General features: G+C 43.0%; 1 protein-coding gene across 1 annotated transcript in view; it reads right to left on the bottom strand.

Annotated features, from left to right (window-relative positions):
• The window catches only part of apba1a (amyloid beta (A4) precursor protein-binding, family A, member 1a), a 48,061-nt gene continuing 22,717 nt past the window's right edge, over positions 1 to 25,344 (bottom strand). The window contains exons 5-12 of the mRNA XM_085367022.1: positions 20,985 to 21,017; positions 17,487 to 17,573; positions 16,875 to 17,060; positions 16,622 to 16,801; positions 16,165 to 16,377; positions 9,855 to 9,974; positions 9,612 to 9,752; positions 1 to 601 (exon numbers count right to left, since the gene is read on the bottom strand). Coding sequence (XP_085223148.1) covers positions 530 to 601; positions 9,612 to 9,752; positions 9,855 to 9,974; positions 16,165 to 16,377; positions 16,622 to 16,801; positions 16,875 to 17,060; positions 17,487 to 17,573; positions 20,985 to 21,017 — 1,032 coding nt within the window. The 3' untranslated portion in view covers positions 1 to 529. The remainder of the gene's footprint in view (positions 602 to 9,611; positions 9,753 to 9,854; positions 9,975 to 16,164; positions 16,378 to 16,621; positions 16,802 to 16,874; positions 17,061 to 17,486; positions 17,574 to 20,984; positions 21,018 to 25,344) is intronic.

Here is a 25,344-nt window from a genome sequence, read left to right as displayed (position 1 = left end):
ACTTGACTAATTGTGGCAAGAAGAGTGATCAAATATTCAGCTGGAATTTCACCAGAGGTTTGTTGATGGCTACCAAAAACATCTAGTGACCCACAATGTCATGAAAGTATGTAAACTTTTGCCCACAACTGTGTCTGGATGTGACTCATGTGTAAGATTGGAAATAAGATTTTTACTGTGCAAAACAAACATCATTCCTCTAATTTAACAATGAGGAAACTGATTTAGTTTCATGAACTAAGCGGCAATACACGTTACTATATATTGTGTTTCAAAATATCAACAGTAAACCATGAAGAAACTCTGCAGACTCTGGGGCACGACTAGGTACTGAAAATGTATCTGGTGTGAACATCTTTTTATTGTAATAATAAAAGCCTACATACACATGGATAATATTGGTTTTTGTGTTGCAGCTAGATGAGTTTGAGCAACAGAACAATCTTAACAACTCACTACAATTCATCAGCTATACAGGATGAGGTCCGGGCTGGGCTGAGGGAGTTGATCTGTGAGGTCAGTTTGTGGGTTAAATGTAAACAGGCTGCTCCTGGGCGGTCAGCAGGCGATACATAGCAGCAGGCATGGTCTTCATATGAATCTAAAGCAGACAGAACAGAACAAAGTAATCATCATGGAATTCTGATATAAAGGTTCTTATTTATATCATTACATATCTAATGGTATAATGGTATGTAATAGAAATTCGGGTAGGAAAGGGTGCCCAAGAATCAGAGATGCCTGAAGCCCTGAAACGATTGTCAAGAACCGTGCAGAAGTAATAAAAGGGGCTACATCCTGACATCAAGCCACTCGTGGACCACAAACAACATCAGACTACGGAGTGGTAAATGGACTGGTTCTTATATAGCACATTTCTACTCTGAGCAAAGCGCTTTATACAACTAATTCATTCACCCAATTACTTCCCATTCACACAGGCACTTATTCTACACTGTTAAGTGCTCACTGTCTAACATTCATACGCATTCACATTCCGATGGATGCATCGGAGAGCAACATGGGGTTAATATCTTGCCTAAGGATATTTGGCTGGTGGAGCCTGGGATCGAACCTTCCAGTTAGCAGCTGACCTGCTCCACCACCTGAGCTACAGCCACCCCACAAAGACTGTTGTTCAATTGTCCAAAGTCCTCTTTTCAGATAAAATTAAATTTTGGATTTTAATTGGAAGTCAAGGTTGTAAAAAAGGCACATGAAAGTCCCACCCACAGTGTCCTAAAGCTACTGTCAAATGGCACTGTTGTTGACCGTGACCACATGGGGTCTTGGAGTAAAAGGAATAGGAGAAACACCTGACCCAACGATACAGACCAGCTGAAGGCTGCTATCAGAGCAACATGGGCCTCATTAACAACCTCATAAACCACCATAAGTTGGTCAACAACAACACCTACACCAGAATGCTGTTTATAGACTTCAGTTTAGCGTTCAATACAATCCACCCCTCACAACTCATCAGGAAACTGACAGACCTGGGCATCAGTTCCCTCATCTGCAAATGGTTACTGGACTTCCTGACCAACCGCCCCCAACATGTCCGGTTGGATAACCGCTGTTCATCTACCATCACGATGAACACCGGTGTACCACAAGGCTGTGTGATGAGCCCTTTCCTCTACTCCCTCTTCACCCACGACTGCAGACCTGCTGATGGTTCCAACACCATCATTAAGTTTGCAGATGACACCACGGTGATTGGCCTCATCAGTGACAACGATGAGGCCGCCTACAGGGAGGAGGTGGATCGTCTGGCTGAGTGGTGCGACAGAAACAACCTGCTGCTTAACACCGAGAAGACCAAGGAGCTCATCGTGGACTACAGGAGGAATGCTGACCCACATCCACCCATCCACATTAAGGGGACGGCTGTGGAGCGTGTGAGCAGCTTCAAGTTCCTGGGAGTCCACATCTCCGAGGATCTCACCTGGACGACCAACTGCTCCAAGCTGGTCAAGAAGGCTCACCAGCGCCTCTTCTTCTTGAGGACTCTGAGGAAGAACCACCTGTCCTCAGACATCCTGGTGAACTTCTATCGCTGCACCATCGAGAGCATCCTGACCAACTGTATAACAGTCTGGTACGGGAACTGCTCTGCCTCGGACCGGAAGGCGTTGCAGAGGGTCGTGAAAACTGCCCAGCGCATCGCCGGAGCACCACTTCCTGCCATAAAAGACATCTACAGGAAGCGGTGTCTGAAAAGGGCTGGGAAAATCATCAAAGACCCCAGTCACCCATCACATGGACTCTTCACCCTCCTGCCCTCTGGGAGGCGCTACAGGAGCCTCCGGACTAAGACCACCAGGTACCGGAACAGCTTCTTCCCCACAGCTGTCAGACTCCTGAACTCTGCCTCCTGACATCTGACCCACGTTAACACATGGACTGAACATACACACACCCACAACCACCTACACACACACACAATGGACAACTGTACCCTCAAACACACAATAATAACATGGACTGAACCATCACTCACAACCACCAGCACTTTATATACCTCTGTAGAAATTATCCACATATCTCACTGATCTTAACTGCACTACTGTAAATGCTGTATAGACAATCATACTGTACAACACGATAATTATAATTCTACAACTGTTTATAACTTGCATATTTCATATTTCTGTATAGTTTTCATGTTTATATCCTGTTCATAGCCTGTACATACTTATAGTTATAGCATATTCATAACATACTTCATACCGTGTACATTATAACATACCGTAATAGACCCATTTCTGTAATATACTTATATCTGAATTTTTGATGTTTGTGCATCGATTGATGAGAATTTGTGTTTGTAAAAAAATATTTACACAAGTTAGTTTTTTCCCGTTAAGGTCTGGTTACAGATACAAAGCAAAAAAAGAGCAGCTGTGTCCCAAAACCGCATCCTTTGGAGGACCCGGCCTTCGCGGTCTATGTGGGCCGCGTCCTTCGAAGGCCGGAAGTGCGAGGCTGTGAAATTGGACGGTCTAGCCTTCAGATTTGCGTCACCGCTGTCTCGGAGGAGTTTAATAACAGGACACTGGCGTAAATTCTCGACCATCTCACACTTCTGTTTAATCAGTTAATCAGAAAACGATGTGCTGGAAGTTTGCTGCTTTTGCCAGCTCTAGTGACCCTTGACCTCCTGGTCAGCTATCGAGCTGGTGGGTAACAACGTCTCCGAAAACGTTGCAGGACTTTGGCAAATATGTGATATCTTAATAAACCGAGCAGATATTTGAAGTTTACACAGCTACATTCTCAAAATATGTTAAAAGTTTAATAAGAGTAATATTAAAACTAAGGAGCTGCCGCCATTGTTGGAATCCTGAATCCTGCAACACGTTCTCACTCCAAAAGCGTAATATTTTATGCTAGGTGACAAATCGTCAACATATTACGCTTCCAGGCACCCGACACATCCCTAAATGACGAGATCAGAAAAATGAGGAAACATGAGAACCATTTGGAATCTACACGTTCATTCATTTTACTTCAATCACTTTGGAAAACACTATTTGAAGTCATTAAAGTGCTTGTTAAGGTTACGGATAAGGTTAGGGTTTGACCCAATTTGACCCATTCCAGTTTTTGTGTTGACCAAAGTACTGAAGGTTTATGACTTTTCCTTATCTGGGGTCATGAACTGGTGTGTAAAATATGGACACTTTGGTCCTGGGATGTCTTTGCAGTGTTTGTATACAAAGATGATGTTGCAGGTCATTTTGACCCGCACACTTTTATGCAAGTAAAAAGCTGTTCAGATCCAAAATAAACATTTGTCTTTGATGTACTTTGTTTTGACTGCCTCTGAATATACATCAGACCCAGGTGTGTATGTGAGAAACTTTCTCTCCCCTGTTCTTGTCACTGTTCTCGTGTCATTTCAACACACCTAAAATGAGCTCCTGAAGGATGACGACTGAAGAAGCTTTATCACTGCTTTTGAACTGGGATAGTAATGAAGAAGAAGGTGTTTCAGAGACAGAGGATCTTTCAAGACAAAGACTACAACTCGCTCCAAAGGAGGAGTAGACAATCTTGACAAAGTCACAGCAACATACAGCTGCCAGTGCAAACACAGCTCGTTGGCCCTTGGTAATTTTCTACAACATTTTGGATGTGTCAGCTTACAATGCCTATGTCCTGTGGACTGAAATCAACCAACACTGGAATGCCAGCGTATTGTACCGACGTCGGCTTTTCCTGGAAGAACTGGGCAAAAGTCTTGTCACTCCCAAGACCCAGAGGCGAGTCAGACCAGCTCGATCTCCAGCAGCAGCAGCTGTCATTGAAAAGGTCAAGTGTGCAGTGGATCCAGTGGATACAGGTGTAAAGAAACAGGAAAGATGCCAGGTCTGTTTAGGTGGACGGCCTTGTCTTGGTAGGTTTACAGTTGTGCCATACTCCTTCCCTTTCTGAATGATGGCTTGAACAGTGCTCCGTGGGATGTTCAAGGCTTGGGAAATCTTTTTGTAGCCTAAGCCTGCTTTAAATGTCTCAATAACTTTATCCCTGACCTGTCTGCTGTGTTCGGGTGAAGCAATGAGTTGTTGGCGCTGTCACTTGGTGTTCGCTCGCTCTGTGGTAGAGTATCACTTCCTGTTCCTGCTCAAACACAGTGGTGTTTCTGAGTAGCTTATCTGCTTAGCAATTTAATTAAAAACTTTTAAATACATTCTTCTTTCATAGTATAATCTTCACGTGCTTCATCCGAAGCACACTTTCTGAGTACTCACTACCTAATTTATAGCCAAAGTATTCACTCACTGTCTCTGTACTGTTTCGCTAGCTTAGCTTAGCTCGTAGCCGACTCGTTAGCACCATGGCTACTTCACCTGTCCCTCCTGCACTTTCTTTCTCATTGTGTCAGATGTTTAGTTACTCCTCGGCCTCCTTTAGCAGTAATGATATCTCTAACAAATGTAGCATATTTGCAGCGCTGGAGGCCAGGATTACTGAATTGGAGACTCGGCTTCGCACCCTTCATTCACCCGTAGCTAGCCAGGCCCCTGTAGCTGGTGCAGCCGAAGATAGCGTAGGCCCCGCTAGCTGTTCCCCGGCAGATCCCAAGCAGCTGGGGAAAGAGGGCGGCTGGGTCACGGTGAGGAGGAAGCATAGTCCTAAACAGAAGCCCCAGGTACACCACCAACCCGTTCATGTGTCTAACCGTTTTTCCCCACTCGGCGACACACCCGCCGGGGGTCAAACTCTGGTAATTGGCGATTCTGTTCTCAGACATGTGAAGCTAGAGACACCGGCAACCATAGTCAATTGTCTTCCAGGGGCCAGAGCAGGTGACATTGAAGGAAATTTAAGACTGCTGGGTAAGGGTAAACGTAAATTCAGTAAAATTATAATTCACGTCGGCAGTAATGACACCCGGTTACGCCAATCGGAGGTCACTAAAATCAATATTGAATCGGTGTGCAACTTTGCCAAAACAATGTCGGACTCTGTAGTTTTCTCTGGTCCCCTCCCCATCAGACCAGGAGTGACATGTTTAGCCGCATGTTCTCCTTAAATTGCTGGCTGTCTGAGTGGTGTCCCAGAAACGATGTGGGCTTCATAGATAATTGGCAAACCTTCTGGAGGAAACCTGGTCTTGTTAGGAGAGACGGCATCCATCCCACTTTGGATGGAGCAGCTCTCATTTCTAGAAATATGGACAAATTTATTAAACCCCCCATAATATGACTATCCAGAGTTGGGACCAGGAAGAAGAGTTGCAGTCTTACACGCCTCTCTGCAGCTTCTCTCCTCCTGCTACCCCCCCAAAAACCCATCTCCATAGAGACTGTGTCAGCTCCCAAACAGACAAAAAACAAACTAAAAACCAGAAACAAACAACTTAAACATAAACAATTACAAAGAAAGAACAATAAAGTATCCACATCTGAACTAAAGAGTAAAACAGTGAAATGTGGATTATTAAATATTAGGTCTCTCTCCTCCAAGTCTCTGTTAGTACATGACTTAATAATTGATCAACAAATTGATTTACTCTGCCTTACAGAAACCTGGTTGCAGCAGGATGATTATGTTAGTTTAAATGAATCAACACCCCTGAGTCATTCTAACTACCAGAAATCTCGAAGCACAGGCCGAGGGGGCGGTGTGGCAGCAATTTTTCACACCAGCCTATTAATTAATGAAAGACCAAGACAGACTTTTAATTCATTTGAAAGCCTGATGCTTCGCCTCGTCCACCCCAGCTGTAAAACTCAGAAACCAGTCTTACTTGTTATCATCTATCGTCCACCTGGGCCTTACACAGAGTTTCTGTCTGATTTCTCAGACTTTATATCTAATTTAGTTCTGAGCTCAGATAAAATAATTATTGTGGCTGATTTTAACATCCATGTAGATGCTAAAAATGACAGCCTCAACATGGCATTTAATCTGTTATTAGACTCAATTGGCTTCTCTCAAAATGTAAAAGAACCCACCCACCACTTTAATCACACTCTAGATCTTGTTTTAACATATGGCATAGAAACTGAACATTTAACAGTGTTTCCTGAAAACCCTCTCCTGTCTGATCATTTCCTGATAACATTTACATTTACAATAATTGATTACACAGCGGTGAAGAGTAGACTTTATCACAGTAGATGTCTTTCTGAAAGTGCTGTAACTAAGTTTAAGAATATAATCCACCCACTGTTATCATCTCCAATGCCCTGTACCAACACAGAGCAGAGCAGCTATCTGAACGCTACCCCAACAGAGGTCGATTATCTTGTTAATAATTTCACCTCCTCACTACGTACGACTCTGGATACTGTAGCTCCTGTGAAAACTAAGGTCTCTAATCAGAAGTACCTGACTCCGTGGTATAATTCTCAAACACGTACCCTAAAGCAGATGACTCGTAATCTGGAGAGGAAATGGCGTGTCACAAATCTAGAGGATCATCATTTAGCCTGGAGAAATAGTTTGTTGCTTTATAAGAAAGCCCTCCGCAAAGCCAGAACATCTTACTATTCATCACTGATTGAAGAAAATAAGAACAACCCCAGGTTTCTCTTCAGCACTGTAGCCAGGCTGACAAACAGTCAGAGCTCTTTTGAGCCAACAATCCCTTTAACGTTAACTAGTAATGACTTCATGAACTTCTTCACAAATAAAATTTTTATCATTAGAGAAAAAATTACCAGTAATCATCCCACAGATGTAATATTATCTACAGCTACTCTTAGTACCATTGATGTTAAGTTAGACTCTTTTTCTCTAATTGATCTTTCTGAGTTAACTTCAATAATTACTTCCTCCAAACCATCAACGTGTCTTTTAGACCCCATTCCTACAAAACTGCTCAAAGAAGTCCTGCCATTAATTAATTCTTCGATCTTAAATATGATCAACCTATCTCTAATGATCAGCTATGTACCACAGGCCTTCAAGCTGGCTGTAGTTAAACCTTTACTCAAAAAGCATCTCTAGACAGGCAGAGCCTTCAGTTTTCAGGCCCCTCTTCTGTGGAACCAGCTTCCAGTTTGGATTCAGGAGACAGACACTATCTCTACTTTCAAGATTAGGCTTCAAACTTTCCTTTTTGCTAAAGCATATAGTTAGGGCTGGACCAGGTGACCCTGAATCCTCCCTTAGTTATGCTGCAATAGATGTAGGCTGCCGGGGGATTCCCATGATGCATTGAGTTTTTCCTTTCCAGTCACCTTTCTCACTCACTATGTATTAACAGACCTCTCTGCATTGAATCATATCTGTTATTAACCTCTGTCTCTCTTCCACAGCATGTCTTTATCCTGTCTTCCTTCTCTCACCCCAACCGGTCGCAGCAGATGGCCCCGCCCCTCCCTGAGCCTGGTTCTGCCGGAGGTTTCTTCCTGTTAAAAGGGAGTTTTTCCTTCCCACTGTCGCCAAAGTGCTTGCTCATAGGGGGTCATATGATTGTTGGGTTTTTCTCTGTATCTATGAAGCGCCTTGAGGCGACTTTTGTTGTGATTTGGCGCTATATAAATAAAATTGAATTGAATTGAATTGAATTGAATTGAATTCTTTGGACTTCATGGTGTTGTTGCTCCCAATATTCTCTGAGACAACCTCTGAGGCCGTCACAGAGCAGCTGTATTTGTACTGACATTAGATTACACACAGGTGCACTCTATTTAGTCATTAGCACTCATCAGGCAACGTCTATGGGCAACTGACTGCACTCAGACCAAAGGGGCTGAATAATTACGCACACCCCACTTTGCAGTTATTGATTTGTAACAAATGTTTGGAATCATGTATGATTTTCCTTCCACTTCTCACGTGTGCACCACTTTGTGTTGGTCTTTCACGTGGAAGTCCAATAACATTGATTCATGTTTGTGGCTGTAATGTGACAAAAAAAAAAAAAAGTTCAAGGGGGCCGAATACTTTTGCAAGCACCTGTAGATCATGGAAAGGGAATACCCTTCAATGGTATCCCCTCATGCCTGTGCCCTCTTTCAACAGGACAATGTGCCCTGAGACAAAGCAAAACTGGTTCAGGAATGAGCACAACAGTGAGTCTGAGGTGTTCACTGGCTTCCAAATTCCCCACATTTGACCCCAATCAAGCATCTTTGGGAGGTGCTGGGCAATCCAGTCTGATGCATGGAGGCACCCACCTAGCAGCTTAAAGGACTTAAAGAATCTATTCACTTCAGTTTTATTCAATTTTATTTATTTATACAGTGCTGAATTACAACAACAGTTGGGGTGCTTTATGTTGTAAGGTAGACCCTAAAATAACAGAGAAAAACCCAACAATCATATGACCCCCTGTGAGCAAGCACTGTGGTGACAGTGGGAAGGAAAAACTCCCTTTTAACAGGAAGAGTCTGCCATGACCGGTTGTGGTGAGCGAAGGAAGTCAGGATTAAAGACATGCTGTGGCAGAGAGCCAGAGATTAATAATAAGTTATTATTCAATGCAGAGTGGTGTATAACATCTTGGTGCCAGATACTCCATGGCTCAATGGGTGAGAGCTGTTTTGGTAGCAACAGGGGGACTAAAATAATATTAGGCAGGTTGTCATAATGTTATGCCTGATCAGTGTATATAAAGCCTTTTCCCACATACTGATAAAGTACTCTATCCTATAGATGTAAGTGCTGTGTGCACCTTGGATTCATACCTATGATCGATTTAGAATAACCAGTTAACTTTACATGCATGTCGTTGGACCAGGAAGGAAGCCGGAGTACCTATAGGGTGGCTGTAGGAGGCAGAGCAGGTCACCAACTGATCGGAAGGTTGGTGGTTCGATCCCTGGCAGTCTGCATGCCAAGTATTCTTGGGCAAGACACTAACCCCAACTTGCTCTCCGATGCATCCATCGGAGTATGAGTGTACTTAGAAAGCACTGAGTGTAGATTGGGTGAATGAGGCATGTTATATAGAGAGCTTTGAGTACTCCAGGAGAGTAGAAAAGCGCTATATAAGAATCAGTCCATTTACCATAGTACCCAGAGGAAACCCACAAATGCACCACCCAGAAAGGCCTTAGGCACAATAGACTGCAGTGTTTCACTTTTAACTGTTGTGCATCGAAAGATCCTGATTTCCTTGTTATGTATAATGTGATGCAATGTCTTACCTCTCCCACAGCACTGGACAGGATGTGGACAATTTTTTCATGGGGCGTGGCCACCACACTCTGGCTGTTGATCTCGATGATGCGGTGACCAACTCTGACCCCGCCCCGTTCGGCAATGCCCCCACGCATTAGGCTGCAAATCTGTTGAAGAGATGTCACTTTTTCTTTAAAAATAACAAATAAAATCACTCAAGAAATGTAACAAAATTGCAGTTATCATGTAACAGAGCAGACACTACTCACAATGCCATTCTGGACACTGAAACCCAGCTGGTAGCGCAGGTCTGGCCGTCTGATGAGTACAGTAGTCACTGGGGGACATCTCACAATATTCAGCTTGATATGAGACTGGTTCTTCAGACCCTACAGGAAAGAGAAGCAGGAAAGAGCAAGTATTGGGATGAATTAAATTCAGCAGCAAATAATGTATGTATACATATTATACATAATATGCACACACACACACACACACACACACACACATATATGTGGTAGCAAGCGCTCTCTCCTATGCAGTGGTCACTGCAGGGCAGCTTAAATAATGGGAAAAAGGCAGCGATTTCGAGCATTTGTCCCATACAGGACACCGTAGTTCAAGCTTCTCATTCGTCCAGGCACCATCTTGGCTCAGTGTTTACTGTGTTTGCTTTGCAAGGCCCAGCAGCAGACTCGGAGTGGTTTATGCCCCAGTGTGTAAATGGTGCGGTCCAAGCCACAAATTGAACGCTTGTGTTCGATCACACAACACAGAGTCCTGCACTGGTAGTTTTACATATACACACACTAATATATATATATATATATATATATATATATTAGGGGTGCAACGATATTCGTATCGATATTGAACCGTTCGATACAGTGCTTTCGGTTCGGTACGCATATGTATCGAACAATACAACATTTGTAATTTATTTTATCAACTTTCCTTCTGACGATGCTGTCTGTGTTGAGCGCTCAGTGAATCTGCGTTCGACTACTCCGCCTAGGCTGCACTGTCGAGCCTAGGCGGAGTAGTCGAACGCAGATTCACTGAACGCTCAACACAGACAGCATCGTCAGAAGGAAGAGCGCAGGGCAAGCTAGCGAGACAGAAGTTAAGCTCCCCTTACAACATGGACCTCCCCCACCCTCATTCAGATCTGGCGTTTGGAACTATTTTGGTTTTCATGTGAAGTATGACCCTGAAGGTAAGCGAGTCATGGACTAAAGTAAAACAGTATGTTGGATGTGCCACGCAATGCTCAATTACATGAGTGGGAACTAGTGTGTTAGCGCAGTTAGCTCGTTAATGTGTTGGCCGTCTAGCCCCATGCACGGGGCGATCGGCGGTAGCTCGTTAACAGAGATTCGCCGTGTTGTGGCGTTAACGTCATTTCAACGAGATTAACCTGAAAGCACTAGTGGGAACACAACGAATATGACTGCACATTTACACCGACATCATCCTAGTGCAAAGACAAAAACAATAAGCATGCTACTAACTTTAGCCGAGTCATTTAGACAGCTGTTAGCACATGATTCTCCTTATGCTGCTGAGAATATAGCCCAGAAGAAGCGGATAGTATAGCTTTTATTTTGGAAAGAGACATTTCTCTGTAATAAACTCTCTTTTCCAAAGATGAGTGATTCCTCAATCAGATACAGGGCTCGCAATATCGCTAGCCCGACGTCCCGGGGCTAGCGATTTTTTCAGTCGGGCTACCAAAATCTATCTCTGCCCTGCCCGTCGGGCTATTGTAGGAAAAATATATGTCAATGCTTTTGCATTCTTTCAGAAATGTAGCTGGGTAATTATGTCATTGGCATCGGTGAGCCACTGTCAATATGTGACATATTGAAATCGCGTTTGAATTTGCGCTTGTTTTTTGTTTTCACTTTGCAATCGCGCGAACTGTGTATAGAGAGCGACAGCACTGATCTGTGAGTGATGATAATTTGTGCACCAATTCCTCTGACATCGTCTTATCAATCGTTAGCTTACTATGCAAACATGACAAGTGAAATCTCCCGCAGCTTAAACATGTGAGAGGTTGATCGCGCAGAGAATCGCTGAGCTTATGTGAGTCCGTGTGTAAAAGCATTTCAGTTCTGCTGAGCCAAATAAGACAGGTCAGGGTGAAGAAGTGACAGCCAAAGAAAAGCTTACCACAAAACGGAGAGGTTATGACAAATCAGACTATAAGGCAAAAAGAAAGTGCAGCTTTATGGTTTCATGGACAAAAGAATTTCTGTGGCTGCAATATGACGAGCTAAATAACCAGGGCTGCACATAAGTGGTCCGCAGGTGTGCATTCGCTGTCAAAATAAAAAACGCGCACAAGGGTTAGGGTTAAATTTAAAAACTGTACTTTTGAGTTAAAATATATATTTATAATTTTAATAAATGACAAATTAAAAAGGCATGAACATTTTTTTTGTATCGAAAAAATATCGAACCGTGACACCAAAGTATCGAACCGAACCGAACCATGAATTTTGTGTATCGTTGCACCCCTAGTATATATGTATATAAATTTTTTTTAATGTTTTCTCTTTATTTTTACTACTTTCTACATTGTAGATACAAACTGAAGGCATCAAGTATTTGAAGCAAGATATATGGAATTATGTAGCAAAGAGATAATTAATAATAATTCTAAATATGTCTTATATTTTAGATTTCTGAAAGTAGCCCCCTTGTCAAGGTTCATTTGTGAATTTATTGCCTTCTTAATGGGGTTGGGACCATCAGTTGTGTTGTATAGAAGTCAGGTTGGTGCACAGCTGACAGCCCTATTTGACAACTGTTAGAATTCATATTATGGCGAGAACCAATCAGCTAAGTAAAGAGAAACAACAGCCCATCATTACTTTAAGAACTGAAGGTCAGTCAGTCTGGGAAATTGATAAAACCTTGAATGTGTCCCTGAGTGCAGTCACAAAAACCATCAAGCGCTACGTTAAAACTGTCTCACATGTCTCAAAGAACCTGGCACACCTGTTACCCTTCAGACACTTTCTTCTGAAGCGTTCTTTAGGAGCTGCCCGACAGACGACTAGTGTCGGAGTATCGACTTTTCTGGAGTGCCTGTAAATCTGCCAGCCTGCCTACTGGAGCCTGTGGATTATTTTCGCTGGTGACTGTACCGAGTTTTGTTTCCTCACCAGGATTTTCGTCTGTCTGTTTCTCCCGGTCGCCTCGTTTGGTTTGTTTCCCTTCTGGAGGTTTTTGGCAAACAGTACCAAGTAAGCTCTCCAACTCTCGGTAAAGTCTCTTTTATGCTTTTCTCAGTTTCGGGCAAGACCCTCCTAATTCTCCTGTTCCACTCAGATCGAGTGCGCTACCGGTGTGCGTCTCCTCACCTGCACATCCCGGCTCCACATTCACATTTTATTGTATATACAGTGACCCTGAAAATTCATCCCCTTCACTGTAAACAAATTGTTTCAACTCTGTGCCTCTGTGCGTTCTGCTCTCTGAGTCCACCGGTATTTTTCATGACACTGGAGGATACATTCATTCAAGTCAGCCTCAGAAATAACAAGTTAACAGCATGCCTACCACAGCATGCTGCAGCAACATGTCATCCCATCAGGTTTGCATTTAGTTTATTTTTCAACAGCACAATGAGTCCAAACACACCTCCAGGCTGTGTAAGACCTATTTGAGAGTGATGGAGTGCTGACCAGATGATCTGGCCTCCACAGTCACCTGACCTAAACCCAATGGAGATGGTTTGTGATGAGATGGAGCTCAGAGTGAAGGCAAAAGGACCAACAAGTGCTCAGCATCTCTGGGAACTCCTTTAAGACTGTTGGAAACAATTTCAGGTGACGACCTCATGAAGCTCAGAGAGAGAGCCAAGAGTGAGCAAAGCAGGAATCAAAGCAAAGGGTGGATGTTTAGAAGAATCTAAAATATCAAACATGTTTTGAGATATTTCACACTTTTTTGTTTACTACATAATTCCACATGTGTTCATTCATAGTGTCGATGCCTTCAATGAGAATCTACAATGGAAATAGTCATGAAAATAAAGACAAATCACTAAATGAGAAGGTGTGCCCAAACTTTTCGATGATAGTGTATATTGTACATTATTAGATGTGCACAATAAGGCTTGTAAGACAGCTCAAACTCATCCTGTCTATCTGCCTATTAATGGGCTATTACTACATGCCTTCAGGACACGATTTACAACCTGAGTAGCTGATAAAGTGATAGATCTTTCAGCCCAATTCTACTTTTTCTACATAATCCATCATACAAAATGTAATCAAATGGAAAAGTCTCTTTTTAAAACTTGTTTTATTATTTTTAATCTTTTCACTTTATGCATCAAGCAAAAATTTAATTATATGCAACATTCTCTGACTGGAAGAAATTAGTTTAACATTTAAACCTATTTTCTGCACATTCCAGCACATAAAATAATGTTTTTTTGTGTTTACACTCACTCTCTCAAATAGATGCAAGTAAAACACAGCAGAAAATAAATAAAGTCAAAGACTCAGCGGTCCTGTTGCTCTATTTTCACCTGTAAAGCAGGAATGGGGTAGGCGGAGGTTTACCCTGGTGCAGGTGTGCCGCGGTCAGTGGAAGAATCCGCGAGTTTCTCTGTGAGTTTCCCATCACGTCGTAGCTACTCGGTGCTTGTTTGGAAGTTTAGGGGTTTTTTTCGCTGTAAAAAGAAGTTTTCTTCCCACGCACAGCGGACACTAATGTTTTTGTCACTTTTTATGGAATCAAACTCAAAGTAAGGTCAGTACTTCCACACTTTAAACACTGCACGCTCATACTCTCTCTGCACTCGATATGTGATCCACTGTTGATCTGCACACAGCTGTTGTCACCAACGTCGCACTCGCTTACGTCACTGTCGTGAGACACTCGCAAAAAAATCACGGTTTTAGTAACGCAGTAACGCAGCGTTCCTACGGGAAAGTAACGGTAATCTAATTACCGTTTTTGCAACAGTAATCCCTGACTTTACTCGTTGCCTGAAAAAAGTAATCAGATTACAGTAACGCGTTACTGCCCATCTCTGGTGGTAGATACTATATAGTTCCTTCTGTGTGATTTTTTATGTTAGGTTTGTTTTTTGGTGGTCTGGGAGCTGACACGGTCTCTCAGAGGATGGGGTTTATGGACATAACAAGAGAAGCTGCAAAGAGGTGTGTAAGACTCGAACTCCTGGTCCCAACTGTGGATAGTCACGTTTTAATAAATTTGATCAGATTTATAGAAACGAGAGCTGCTCAGTCCAATGTTGTATTGATGCTCTACCTTCAGCTGCACCGACTACAGGGCCCTTGCTAGCTGTAGGTTTTTCATAGGTGTGAAGCTGACTCTCCAATTCTGTGATCCTTGCCTCTAGAACTGTAAACAGGTTACATTCATTACAAATATAGTTATTACTAAATGAGGCTGAGGAGTAACTAAACATCTGACACAATGTCAAGGGACCGCTGAAGAGGCTAATGCTGCAAGTAAGTCGGCTACAAGCTAAGCTAGCGAGTCTCTAGCATCACAGTGACTCACTACTGTGAATGTAATTAGCAGGTAAGAAACACAACTAAACAAGTTCATCTGACCAATGAAACCGGGAGAGAACTTTGAATCCAAAGAGCATCTTCAAGCACAAGATAAATCCCAACATTTGTAAAGATAAGCTGCTTCAACAGACGTCATTGCAGCTTTTACGTGTCGCCAGGTATTAGACCCCTAAGTTCCAGGAAAGCTCTGAATGCTGTGAAGTTGTACTGGATACACCTCTGCCCCAAATTGGGGGTAGTTCCTCTGGACTGGCAGATGTGGAGATGGTCTCTCTTAGATATGAAATGCTTGCTCTAACTTCAGCAGATCATACTCAGTCTTCCTATGAAGGCCTATGCCCTTCATAGGGGAGAATGTGTCCCTTTGTCAAAACTCAGTTCAGAAGGAGCAACTTCTGTCTAGTCCTGGGACACTTGCACAACTGGTCTGTACGTGCTCTGTGGTCTTGGTGCAGACTCATAATCATGTTGCTGGAATGTTCTGTGGTTAGTTTGGGAGCATAGATTATAAATCCTGTTGCTTCAGACTATTTGGTCCCTGTACAGCTGTAACATCAGCATGGTTGCTTTGCTAGAGTCAGACTCTTTCCCTGTGAATGCCAAGGTTGTATTTTGTCGCCAATTCTGTTCATAATTTTAATGGAGAATATAATAGAGAGCAGCCAAGAATGAGGAGATTTCTGTTTCTGTGGCTTCAGGATCTTACTTTTCTTTGCAAATGATGTGGTCCTGCTGGTCTTATCATTTGGTGACCTTCAGCTTATCTGCAGCCAAATTCAGTGCAGGGAGATGGGAATTAACACCTCTGTTTTTGAGGCAAAGATTCTTAGCAAGCAGTGGGTGGAGAACACGCTCAGGTAGGGGATGGGTTGTTGTATCTCATGGAATTACACATGAGTGGAGGAAGTGTGGAGATGGAGAGACTGAATGGTGCACAGAGTGCTGAGCATGAAGCCAAATGAGATTGGAGAGCTGGAAATGAGCCTCCACCAATGGGTGCACATACCATACATACCTTTATAATGCTTTGGCAGGTGGACAGTGGCAGTCCCACCAAACTGGTTCCATTGATTGACATGATCTGGTCTCCTATGTTCAGTCTGCCAGACCTCTCAGCTGGCCCAGCATGCATCATGTTGGCAATAATGACTGTAGGTAGGATGGAGCCCCATCCACTCTCCACGATGACCACGCCCAGAATCTCCCCCTTAGCTTTCTCTACAAACACCTGTGGTCACAGCAGGCAGTCGACAGGCAGAGAGAAACAAAAACAAATCATTTTAAATTACGTTTCATTGGAATTCATTTGTCTGAACTATCATGAAAAAAGGATGCCATATTAATTTGTCATTCTAATCTCTACTACATATTCAGCAGTACAGACGTGATTATGCCAACCTGTGGATGGAAAGCAGAATAAAAAATACTGTTATGAAACCAGAAATGTTTGAAAATACATGCAGCCCTCTCACATTTTTGCAGTTCTCAGATTTGGAGAAGTGCACGAGGTCATCATTGTACATGTCCTGAGTGTTCAGCAGGTCACTGTATTCCTTTTGGCTGAGGTCCTCAGGGTTAATGCCATTGGCCCGTAAGAATTCTTGATAGGCCACACTAAAGGCCTGTCCAATCGACTGGGCAATTAACTGGGCCTAGAGGACATGGCAGAGTTAGAAGATATTGGAAAAAAAGTTTTCAAAGACAGAAGTATGTTGTTGGACTCACATCCTCAGACTCAAACACATGGCAGATCATCTTATACTGGCGCTTGCTGTCTTGACTTGGCTCTGAGGTTTCCACGTTCTCCTCAGAATCAGTGCGAGGCATCCTGCGCCGGGCCATCAGAACCACTATGTTGCCAATGTCAGCAATGTAGGAGATAGTCCGCAAAGGGTGGTCCATCATAGTTTCCTTAAAGGCATAGAAACATTTACAGCCCTCCTCATGTGTACAAGACGCAGATTTTCTGCATTTGTTTTAGAATCTAACAATATATGTTATTGCATTTAAACCCCATAAACAGTGGGTGTAGGAAAGTGAGGTAACGTTTGCAAACCATATAAAAATGATAGATAAACGATATACATGAGCTTCTTGCTTTGTCCACTGTTATGCATCACAGTAATATGAGGCGCCAAACATGTCAACTGTTGCAAAACAACCACATCTTTGATTCATCTGTTCAGAGAACATTATTACCAATGATCTAACATACGGACCATTAATCTGATGTTAACACAGATGTTACCACAACACTACACAAACTGCAGAATATGCAAAAAATTAAACGGTAATATAGATGAAAGGGAAACGTGTGCCTGCAGTGTGAGTGGGTACCTGAGAGTCAGCGTTGAGCACTTTTATTCTCTGGGTAGAGATGAAAAGATCCACCTCTGTGAGAGGCTGAGGCTCACCCTCAGGTTCCTGCACAAACACAGTCAGAAAGCAGCATTAGACACGGTGACATGTCTCAAAACCAGTACAGCACACGCGATTAGGCAAACATGACCAAACAGCTAAAGTGGTCAGTAAAAGCAGAGACGTGCACTGCCTTAAGTTCTGGGTTTAAACTGGTCACAAACCGGCTGTGTGCAGGCAGGAATAGGACCCAAACACTAACTCACAGAAGAAAACGTGAACGCAAAGTAACACAGCTTTATTGCTGAATGCAAACCAATACAAAACTAAACCGGGAAATTCTAACAATAATACGGTCCAGGAAACACGGAGAGCCACGAGGGACACGGAGCAACACGTGACTGAGGGAGACGCTGACATAAATACACAGATAACGAGGGACGTGGGAGCACACGGGCAACACAGCTGACACGAATAATCATAACAAGACAGGGGAAGCCAGACTGAACAGAGTGAACATGAAAACACGGGACCTTCACAATAAAAAAGGACACATGATGCAGGAGAGGCAGACGCGAGGGAACGCGAGGGAGCCTAAATGTACAAAGGTTAACACAGAATAAACTCAGGATACCACTAAGAATAATGGACCATAACACAACAGAAACACAAGGGACTCAAAACGCTTCAAAAGGACCCCGAACCATGACAAAACTGAGCAATCATTAATATGTATTAATCGTTTTAGTTTCACGACACAAATTAGGTTCCTGCACTTGCCAAATCTCACTGATTTTATTACATGAAATTAATAAATAAGCCTGTGCTCATCCTGCAGTATAATTAAACTCCACAAACTACAAACTACAAAATAACATGAGTTATTTTGTCCCATCTAAGAAAAAACGAGGGCATATACTGTGCTGCCAAAAATATTTGCCCCTTCATGATTTTTTGGTTTTTGAATATTATTTGTTTTATTTATGTTTTATCGATAAAATGTTAATTTTAACCAGTGATAAACAACATAAATGCAAAATGCAGTTTTTAAATGATGTTTCCTTTAAGATCATGAAGTAATCCAGGTCTGGTCCTATGTGGAAAAGTCATTTTCCCTTAAATCTAATAACTGTTGTTCCACCCACAGCAGCAAGAACTGCAATCAAGCATTTACAGCATGTCTTTTGTATCACGCAAAGATTGGCCCAGCCTTCTTTGCATCTTTATTTGGTTTCTGAGCATGAAAAGCCTGTTTAAAGTCAGACCAAAGCATCTCTTCTTCTTGGTGTATTTTGGTTCATTGTCTTGTGATCGTTGCTCCACCTGAGCTCACAAACTCTTGGCTGGACATTTTCATTCTGTTAACAGGGCAGAATTCATGGTTCCATCAATTACTGCAAGTCATCCGGGTCCTAAAGCAGCAAAGAATCCAGAGGCTTTCACACCAACAATGCCTGCAGTTTGCAGTGGTTTCTTCTTGAAATTCTCCCATGAATATCACGGCGCACAGTCTCATGCTGTTGAATGTTGTTTTGGGTTTTTGTGCCCTCCTGCATGATGTGCTCATGGAGTTTTTTTCTATTTGTGGATGATGAACTGTTGTTTGCTGGAGTTACTACATTTTTATTCCTATCCTTAATCCTCCTGCTGCACATCATTTGGACCTAAATCTTTCTGTCAAGCCAACTGACACAAGTCATTTTTGAGTGAGTGAATCTAATCAGCATCATCAACTTAAATTAAACTGATGTTCTCAAGCAAGTTGATACTTCATGTTGCCCTCCACACCGTCTAGTCTCACATTCATGATAAGCCTTTTCTAGTGCTTTTGCCTCCTTTGTCTTTATTCTAGACTCTAACTACTCCTGACTATTCATCTTTGTCAGCCTCGTCCTCTAAATACTTTCCAGTACTTCCTCCTTCCACCACCAAGTCTCGCCTTCTTTGCTACCTTTACTCATCTACTTAATGTCTAAGTTCATTTGTTATTTGCTATTTTAATGAACAATAAAAAGAATCATAAAAGCACTTCTAAAAGAACAATGAATCCATTAACAGACAGTAAAAAATAGAAAGTGGACTTGCAGAAATAAAGCTAAACACTTCTTTGCAAGACACAGAAGGTTCTGAACTCTGAAGAGAAAACGGAAATCAAGAGGTGAACCTTCTGTGAAGATACAATGGTTTTCAGACATGTTGAAATTCAAGGAAAAAACAGTTCGAGACGTCAAATATTTGTCCAAAAAAAAGAAAAAGTGCTTTGGATGTTTTTAACCAGGACATCAGTCAAAAAGCTGCAAAAGAAGAAGTCTTTGTGAAACATGTTTAGGAAAACACCCAAAGTTTTACAGGAAGATCACAAAAAGGAAGAGAGAGAGTGCAGTGACGAGCATGGGGAGAGTGTAAAAACTCAAAAAACGCTGAGTCAACGGAAGGAACAAATGAAGCTACATCAAACAGATCAGTGCATGGACACCATGTACTCCTCTACAGTTGTCCCAGTATGGGTATCTACATCAAGTGACCCAGAGAATGAAATCCTCGTGTATGCACTACATGATGACCAAAGCGTTACCACATTCATCATGCGAGAGGCATCTGGGAACAAAACGAGAGCCAGTGGAGTTAAAGCTCTCCACACTTTCATCCAGAAACACGATCATCCCAAGAGCTGAGCTGCACTGCAGGTGAGAGGTTTCTGCTCGTCAAAGGTTTCTCTCCCTGTAACCTACTCAGTGCAGTTCATTCCTGCCAAAGTCGCATTCCTACACCTCTGGGAAACAGTGGTCTCGACTATGCATCCATCGGAGTGTGAATGTTAGCCAAGCAGCACTGAAGTATAGAAGAAAGTGCTTGTATGAATGGGTGTGAATGAGGCATGAGGCAATACTGTTGCTGTCTAATGTTAAGTACATTCAATATATGCTCCGTTCAGGACAAAGACTGGGACCAAATGTTAAATTATAATGTTTCTAATTCAACATTATGCAGGTCATCTATTGTGCGACCTGCAGTCAGGTTGTTGATTCCTAAAAAGAGACACAGAGCACATACCACAGATCATAGTTGTGGCCACGTGCTCTTTAGCTGCCATGATGCCAGGTCTCTCTCTGGATAAATAATAACTAACTAATAACAGGGCTTACAAGGCCAAACCCCACAAACCCCAAACGTGTCAGAAGATTCAGACTGTTACCTGCATCGAACACATGGATTTCTTACATGACAAAAACTTTTCTATTTTACCAAGAATGAGATTTTCCAGGTTACATAGACAGTCCAACGTGTCCAATGTCCAACATGTCTTATGCAACGTTGGCATTTAGGTTCAGCAAAACGATAATTCATCAGAATGACATTTTAAAAGTATCAAAGGACAACGATAATCATATAGACACTGAACAGGACAGAGAGTAAAACACATGAAAAGCTGCACTCAGCAGTGATAAGGATAAGACAGACATGTAGGTACTGCACCTTCTTCTTGTTCTGGGCCAATTTCTGAGCCATCTGCCAAGCATGGAATAAAGCACACAGGACAATCACGGGTTAGGTCAATATACAGTAAAACATGGATTTGTGTATTAAATAACTGTCAATGGTGCGCCAAAAGGCTAATGCTCCAGCCTTTCAACAACCTCTATATATATACAGAATATTAATGATTAACAAACAAGGCTTGTCTAAGTCACCCAGGCTTGTAAGCAGCACAGTAAAATTGATTTAATGCAGTCGGTTCCCTAGATTTCCCAATGCATGCTAACCATGTGCAATGGAAAATATCCATATGGAGATTTTACTGTTTATTTGTGGATAATGAATTGGATGCATAATATTTATTCCCTGTATATAGTAAACAGTGTTGGGGAGTAACGGAATACATGTACCGCCGTTACGTATTTAAAATACAAAATATGAGTAACTGTATTCCGTTACAGTTACCGTTTAAAAAGGTGGTATTCAGAATACAGTTACTTTGTTGAAATAAATGGATTACACTGCGGTACTTTCCTGTTTCATATTGTCGCGGGTCAGGACTGTTTGGGTTTTGTTTGACAGCTACGTTCTGTTGTTCCAGGCGGCAGCGTTACGGTTGCCATGGTTACAGGGCGACGCTCTCTCTCTCTGCGACTGTGTGTTTCCTGGGTGAGAGAGCGCCTTTTCGTTGTTGTTGTTGTTGTTGTGCTAAGCTAACAGGCAGAATGCTACAAGCATAGCTCTAAAGAATGTAGCATCATGGGCAGTGTAGTCCGTGCTGCAGGGAGAATGGACTGCCATACACGTTATGTGTCTGTGAGCGAGGAGGGAGAAAAAGGGGAGTGGAAAGGTACGAGTTGTCATCGAGGAAAAACGGGAGCTGGAAGCATGTAAATATAATAATAACCACTGCAGCCAAGAAGAGTGCCTGACGAGCCCAGCTGTAAGTAAGCTATTAAGACTCGACTGTACACCGTGTTCCTGTTTTCCTCCGAAAACAATAAGTTCCGTTGGAGCAGTCTTTCAACGCCTCTCTCTGTCTCTCGCAAGAAAAGTTGACCCACACAACAAAGTAAAGCTATTTTTCGGCTACGAGCCAACAGGGACCCCGCCGTATTAGTCAGAGGTCCCTTTACTACAGTTCGGAGTCGCGGACCTTCAGTAACAGTAATAAATCACACAGCAATAGGACATTCATGTTGTTGTAAAAAGCATGATAATATATTAAGTAATCCAAAGTATTCAGAATACGTTACTGTCATTGAGTAACGTAACGGAATACGTTACAGAATACATTTTGGGGCATGTATTCTGTATTCTGTAATGGAATACATTTTAAAAGTAACCTTCCCAACACTGATAGTAAATAATACACCTCATGTAGTGTGAACTTCCACAGCCCACAGTGCATTATTTATAGTGCCTTTTGTGTGCACCAGTAGTCGAGCAGCTCTTGAGCCACTTTGGCGGGCTCACACTCCGTCACTTGCTCTGTCCACTCTTCTCCCTGTAAGATCCCAGCACCCAACTCAAACAGTGGAGACATGATGAGATGATGGAGATCAGCCTCCCCTGACACCACACCCCGAACCCGCTGCTCAACCCCTCCCCTGCAGTCGAGCCATAAACCACACCCCGCCACGTACCCCCATCACTTGACATAGAGCGGGGAGCCGAGGTTAAATCTTACTGCACGTCTGTCATTCTCCTTTGCAGATGTCTTTGTGCAGTCATGTCCATGTCTTTGTCACATCCATGCTATTAGTTGCTTATCAATCACTTCAAATGCTTGCAGCCTAATCTACAGTCCTGCCATCATCACCGTCCTGGAAACACTCATATAAAAGCCACAGCAAAAGCAGTTCTCTTGTCAGCAAGGGCAATCTAGCTCTGGCTTTAGCGCTGGGCAGTTGCACAGGAGCTTGTTTCCATTCTCTCATCTGCAAACCTTAACATGCTCCCATCAGCCAGTTTTGCCACCGGGAGCAGGCGATAGCCTGCTTCAGCAACAGCACGCAAATTTCTCCCGTTTGTGTCTTTAATATTCGCACAAGTGTCGAAGAATCAGAAAGGTAAAGTCCAGTTTAAGATGTCAAGGGTAAAATGAAGGGAATGGGGACGAGTTGTTGCAGTCCCTTCATTTTACCCCGAGCACTCGGCTATGACGAACCCCTTATCTCTTGCTGTTTTGCAATCATCTTACTTTTAGCTGAAATTTTCTTTTGTTAGCACTAAATCCAGACTCCATATATTTCAGATCATACTGACAGTCCCTGTTAACGAGCTCACATTCTCAGACTAATCAGCCCATTTATTTCAGCAGCCCAATCATTCAATCAGTCATGTGTGGTAATATTATTTAAGCCTGTTTGACCAAATCAACTTCTAGCAGTTATAAAATTCATTCTCTCACCTGCAGAGTGGTTTTAACTGCATGCACTCAGCATTTGCTTATTCCCCATTGGTTTAAAGTTGATCAGTTTCTTTAAAGCATAACCCAACTGAAAACTACAAATGTTTTTAGCTCTAACACTCATACCGTCACAGTCCTGGGTCAGTCAGTTTGAGTTTTGCATTATTACTGAACTTTGATTTTGTCAGTATTTATCATTTCTAGTCTTTTGGTTTCTGTGTTAGTGTTCTTTGTATTCTCGCCCTGAGTCTGTGGACGCAGTGATTTGGGGTTTGGTGTATTATTATTATTATTATTATCATTATTATTATCATTTGTGGACTCATGTTCTAGCTTTGGGATGATTTGTGTTCTGGTTCTGGGATTCTGGGCTGGTGCTCCCCCTGTTGGTCCCTGGTGTTAGTGTTTCCTCTGTGTCGTCAGGTTAATCAGGTCCAGCTGTGTCTCACAGCTGTGTGTGATTTCCCAGTGTCCCTCTGTGTGTATTTCATGTGCTCGTTACTGGTCCATCTGTGTTTGTCTCCTGGAAACTGTCTGTGAACTTCTTGTGTTTGCCTTTTGCAATAAACCTCCCTCACAACTCCAGTAAATGCCTGCATTCGAGTCCTCTTTCCCACTGTGTTCCATGGTTGCTCTGTCTCCCCTGTCAGCTGTCTGCGTCTATGTCTTGTGTTTCCTGTTTTACTTTGTAAGTCTGTGTCTCATGTCAGTGTGTCTAGTTTGGCTTCCCCTGGTCTTATTGTGTGTGATTACTCCCAGCTGTGCTCTCCTCCTGTGTCCCGTTCCCTCGTCATCCCTCTGTGTGTTTTAGCTGTGTGTTTCTCTCAGTCAGTGTCGCATCGTCCCCTCATGCTGTGTGTGGTTCCCCCTGAGATCGCCGGCCCTAGTTTCTTGGTTTTGCAGTGTTTTGCATTTAGTTCCCAGTTCCTAGTTTTTGGTTTTGCAAGTATTTTTTGTGCATGTTTTGCCACTGCAATAAAGCAGCCTCCTTGAGTTTATTCCTCTGTCTGTGGACAGTGTGTCCTGCATTTTGGGTCCTACATCCTGCCTGCCACAGCCGTTTCATGACAGAACGACGCAACCACACAATGGACCCAGCAGCACTCGCGCCGTCTGAAGAGCTGGATCAGACGTGGATCAGCTATGCAACCAGTGGCTGGATTTTCCTGAGGAGGAGTATCGTCGCGCTCTAGCTAGCCGGCTACAGCGACTGGTTTCTGGTCTCCCCTGGCTACTGAATTCTCTTCACCTGCTTATACAGGACTTTCTTCTTAATACACTGCATCTCCACCCCCCAACTGCAACCGCTCACCTGCCCAGCCTGCAGGAGGACGAATCAGGCGATTCGCAGGATCCTCCCTCTTTCCGGAGAAAACAGCCTTCACGCTGCCGTCACCCCTCGCTTGCTGAGCAATTTCAAGTGGTGAGTGATAATGACTGTTTACACACCAGCACAGGCTTTTTATAAAGCACTGGGGCGCAGCCACATCAGAACTTCTCCACATCACCATCAGTTTCCCCTGCCTCTCCAGCCCCTCCTTCTCGGTGGAAGCGATGTCCATGCCATGGGCAGTCATCTCCAGATGTGGTGAATCAAAAAGACTGTGTTCCTTCTGAGCCGGGACTTAATAACCGTGTGTCAGTCATTCCTGAGTCTATAAACTGTCTGCTAACTCCGGATTGATAAAGTTAGAAATCATCGATTTCTCCCGAGGCCACATTTTCTGGCTCCATGGATTGTAGAGGAGTTTCTCCTGCTCCTTCAGAGCCCAGGGATATAATAATACATACAGTTAATGTTGGCTTCGAGTCTGGGAGACTGATTTTCCCCAGGGCTTCCCCTGACTTGAGTTGCTGACCTCAGCTGGCTCTGGACCCCCGGAGGTCACAGAATCTGCACAGATTCAGTTATTTGGGCTTAAATCTTTTCTGTATGACAGATTTCAG

The sequence above is a fragment of the Diplotaxodon limnothrissa genome, linkage group LG12 (genome assembly GCF_057381915.1).
Source record: "Diplotaxodon limnothrissa isolate DT_005_m linkage group LG12, D_limnothrissa_male_GT1.1, whole genome shotgun sequence".
In the NCBI taxonomy this organism is placed as follows: Eukaryota; Metazoa; Chordata; class Actinopteri; order Cichliformes; family Cichlidae; genus Diplotaxodon; species Diplotaxodon limnothrissa.
Note: the sequence above shows the minus strand (reverse complement) of the source record. Positions and strands in the feature narration are given on the sequence as shown.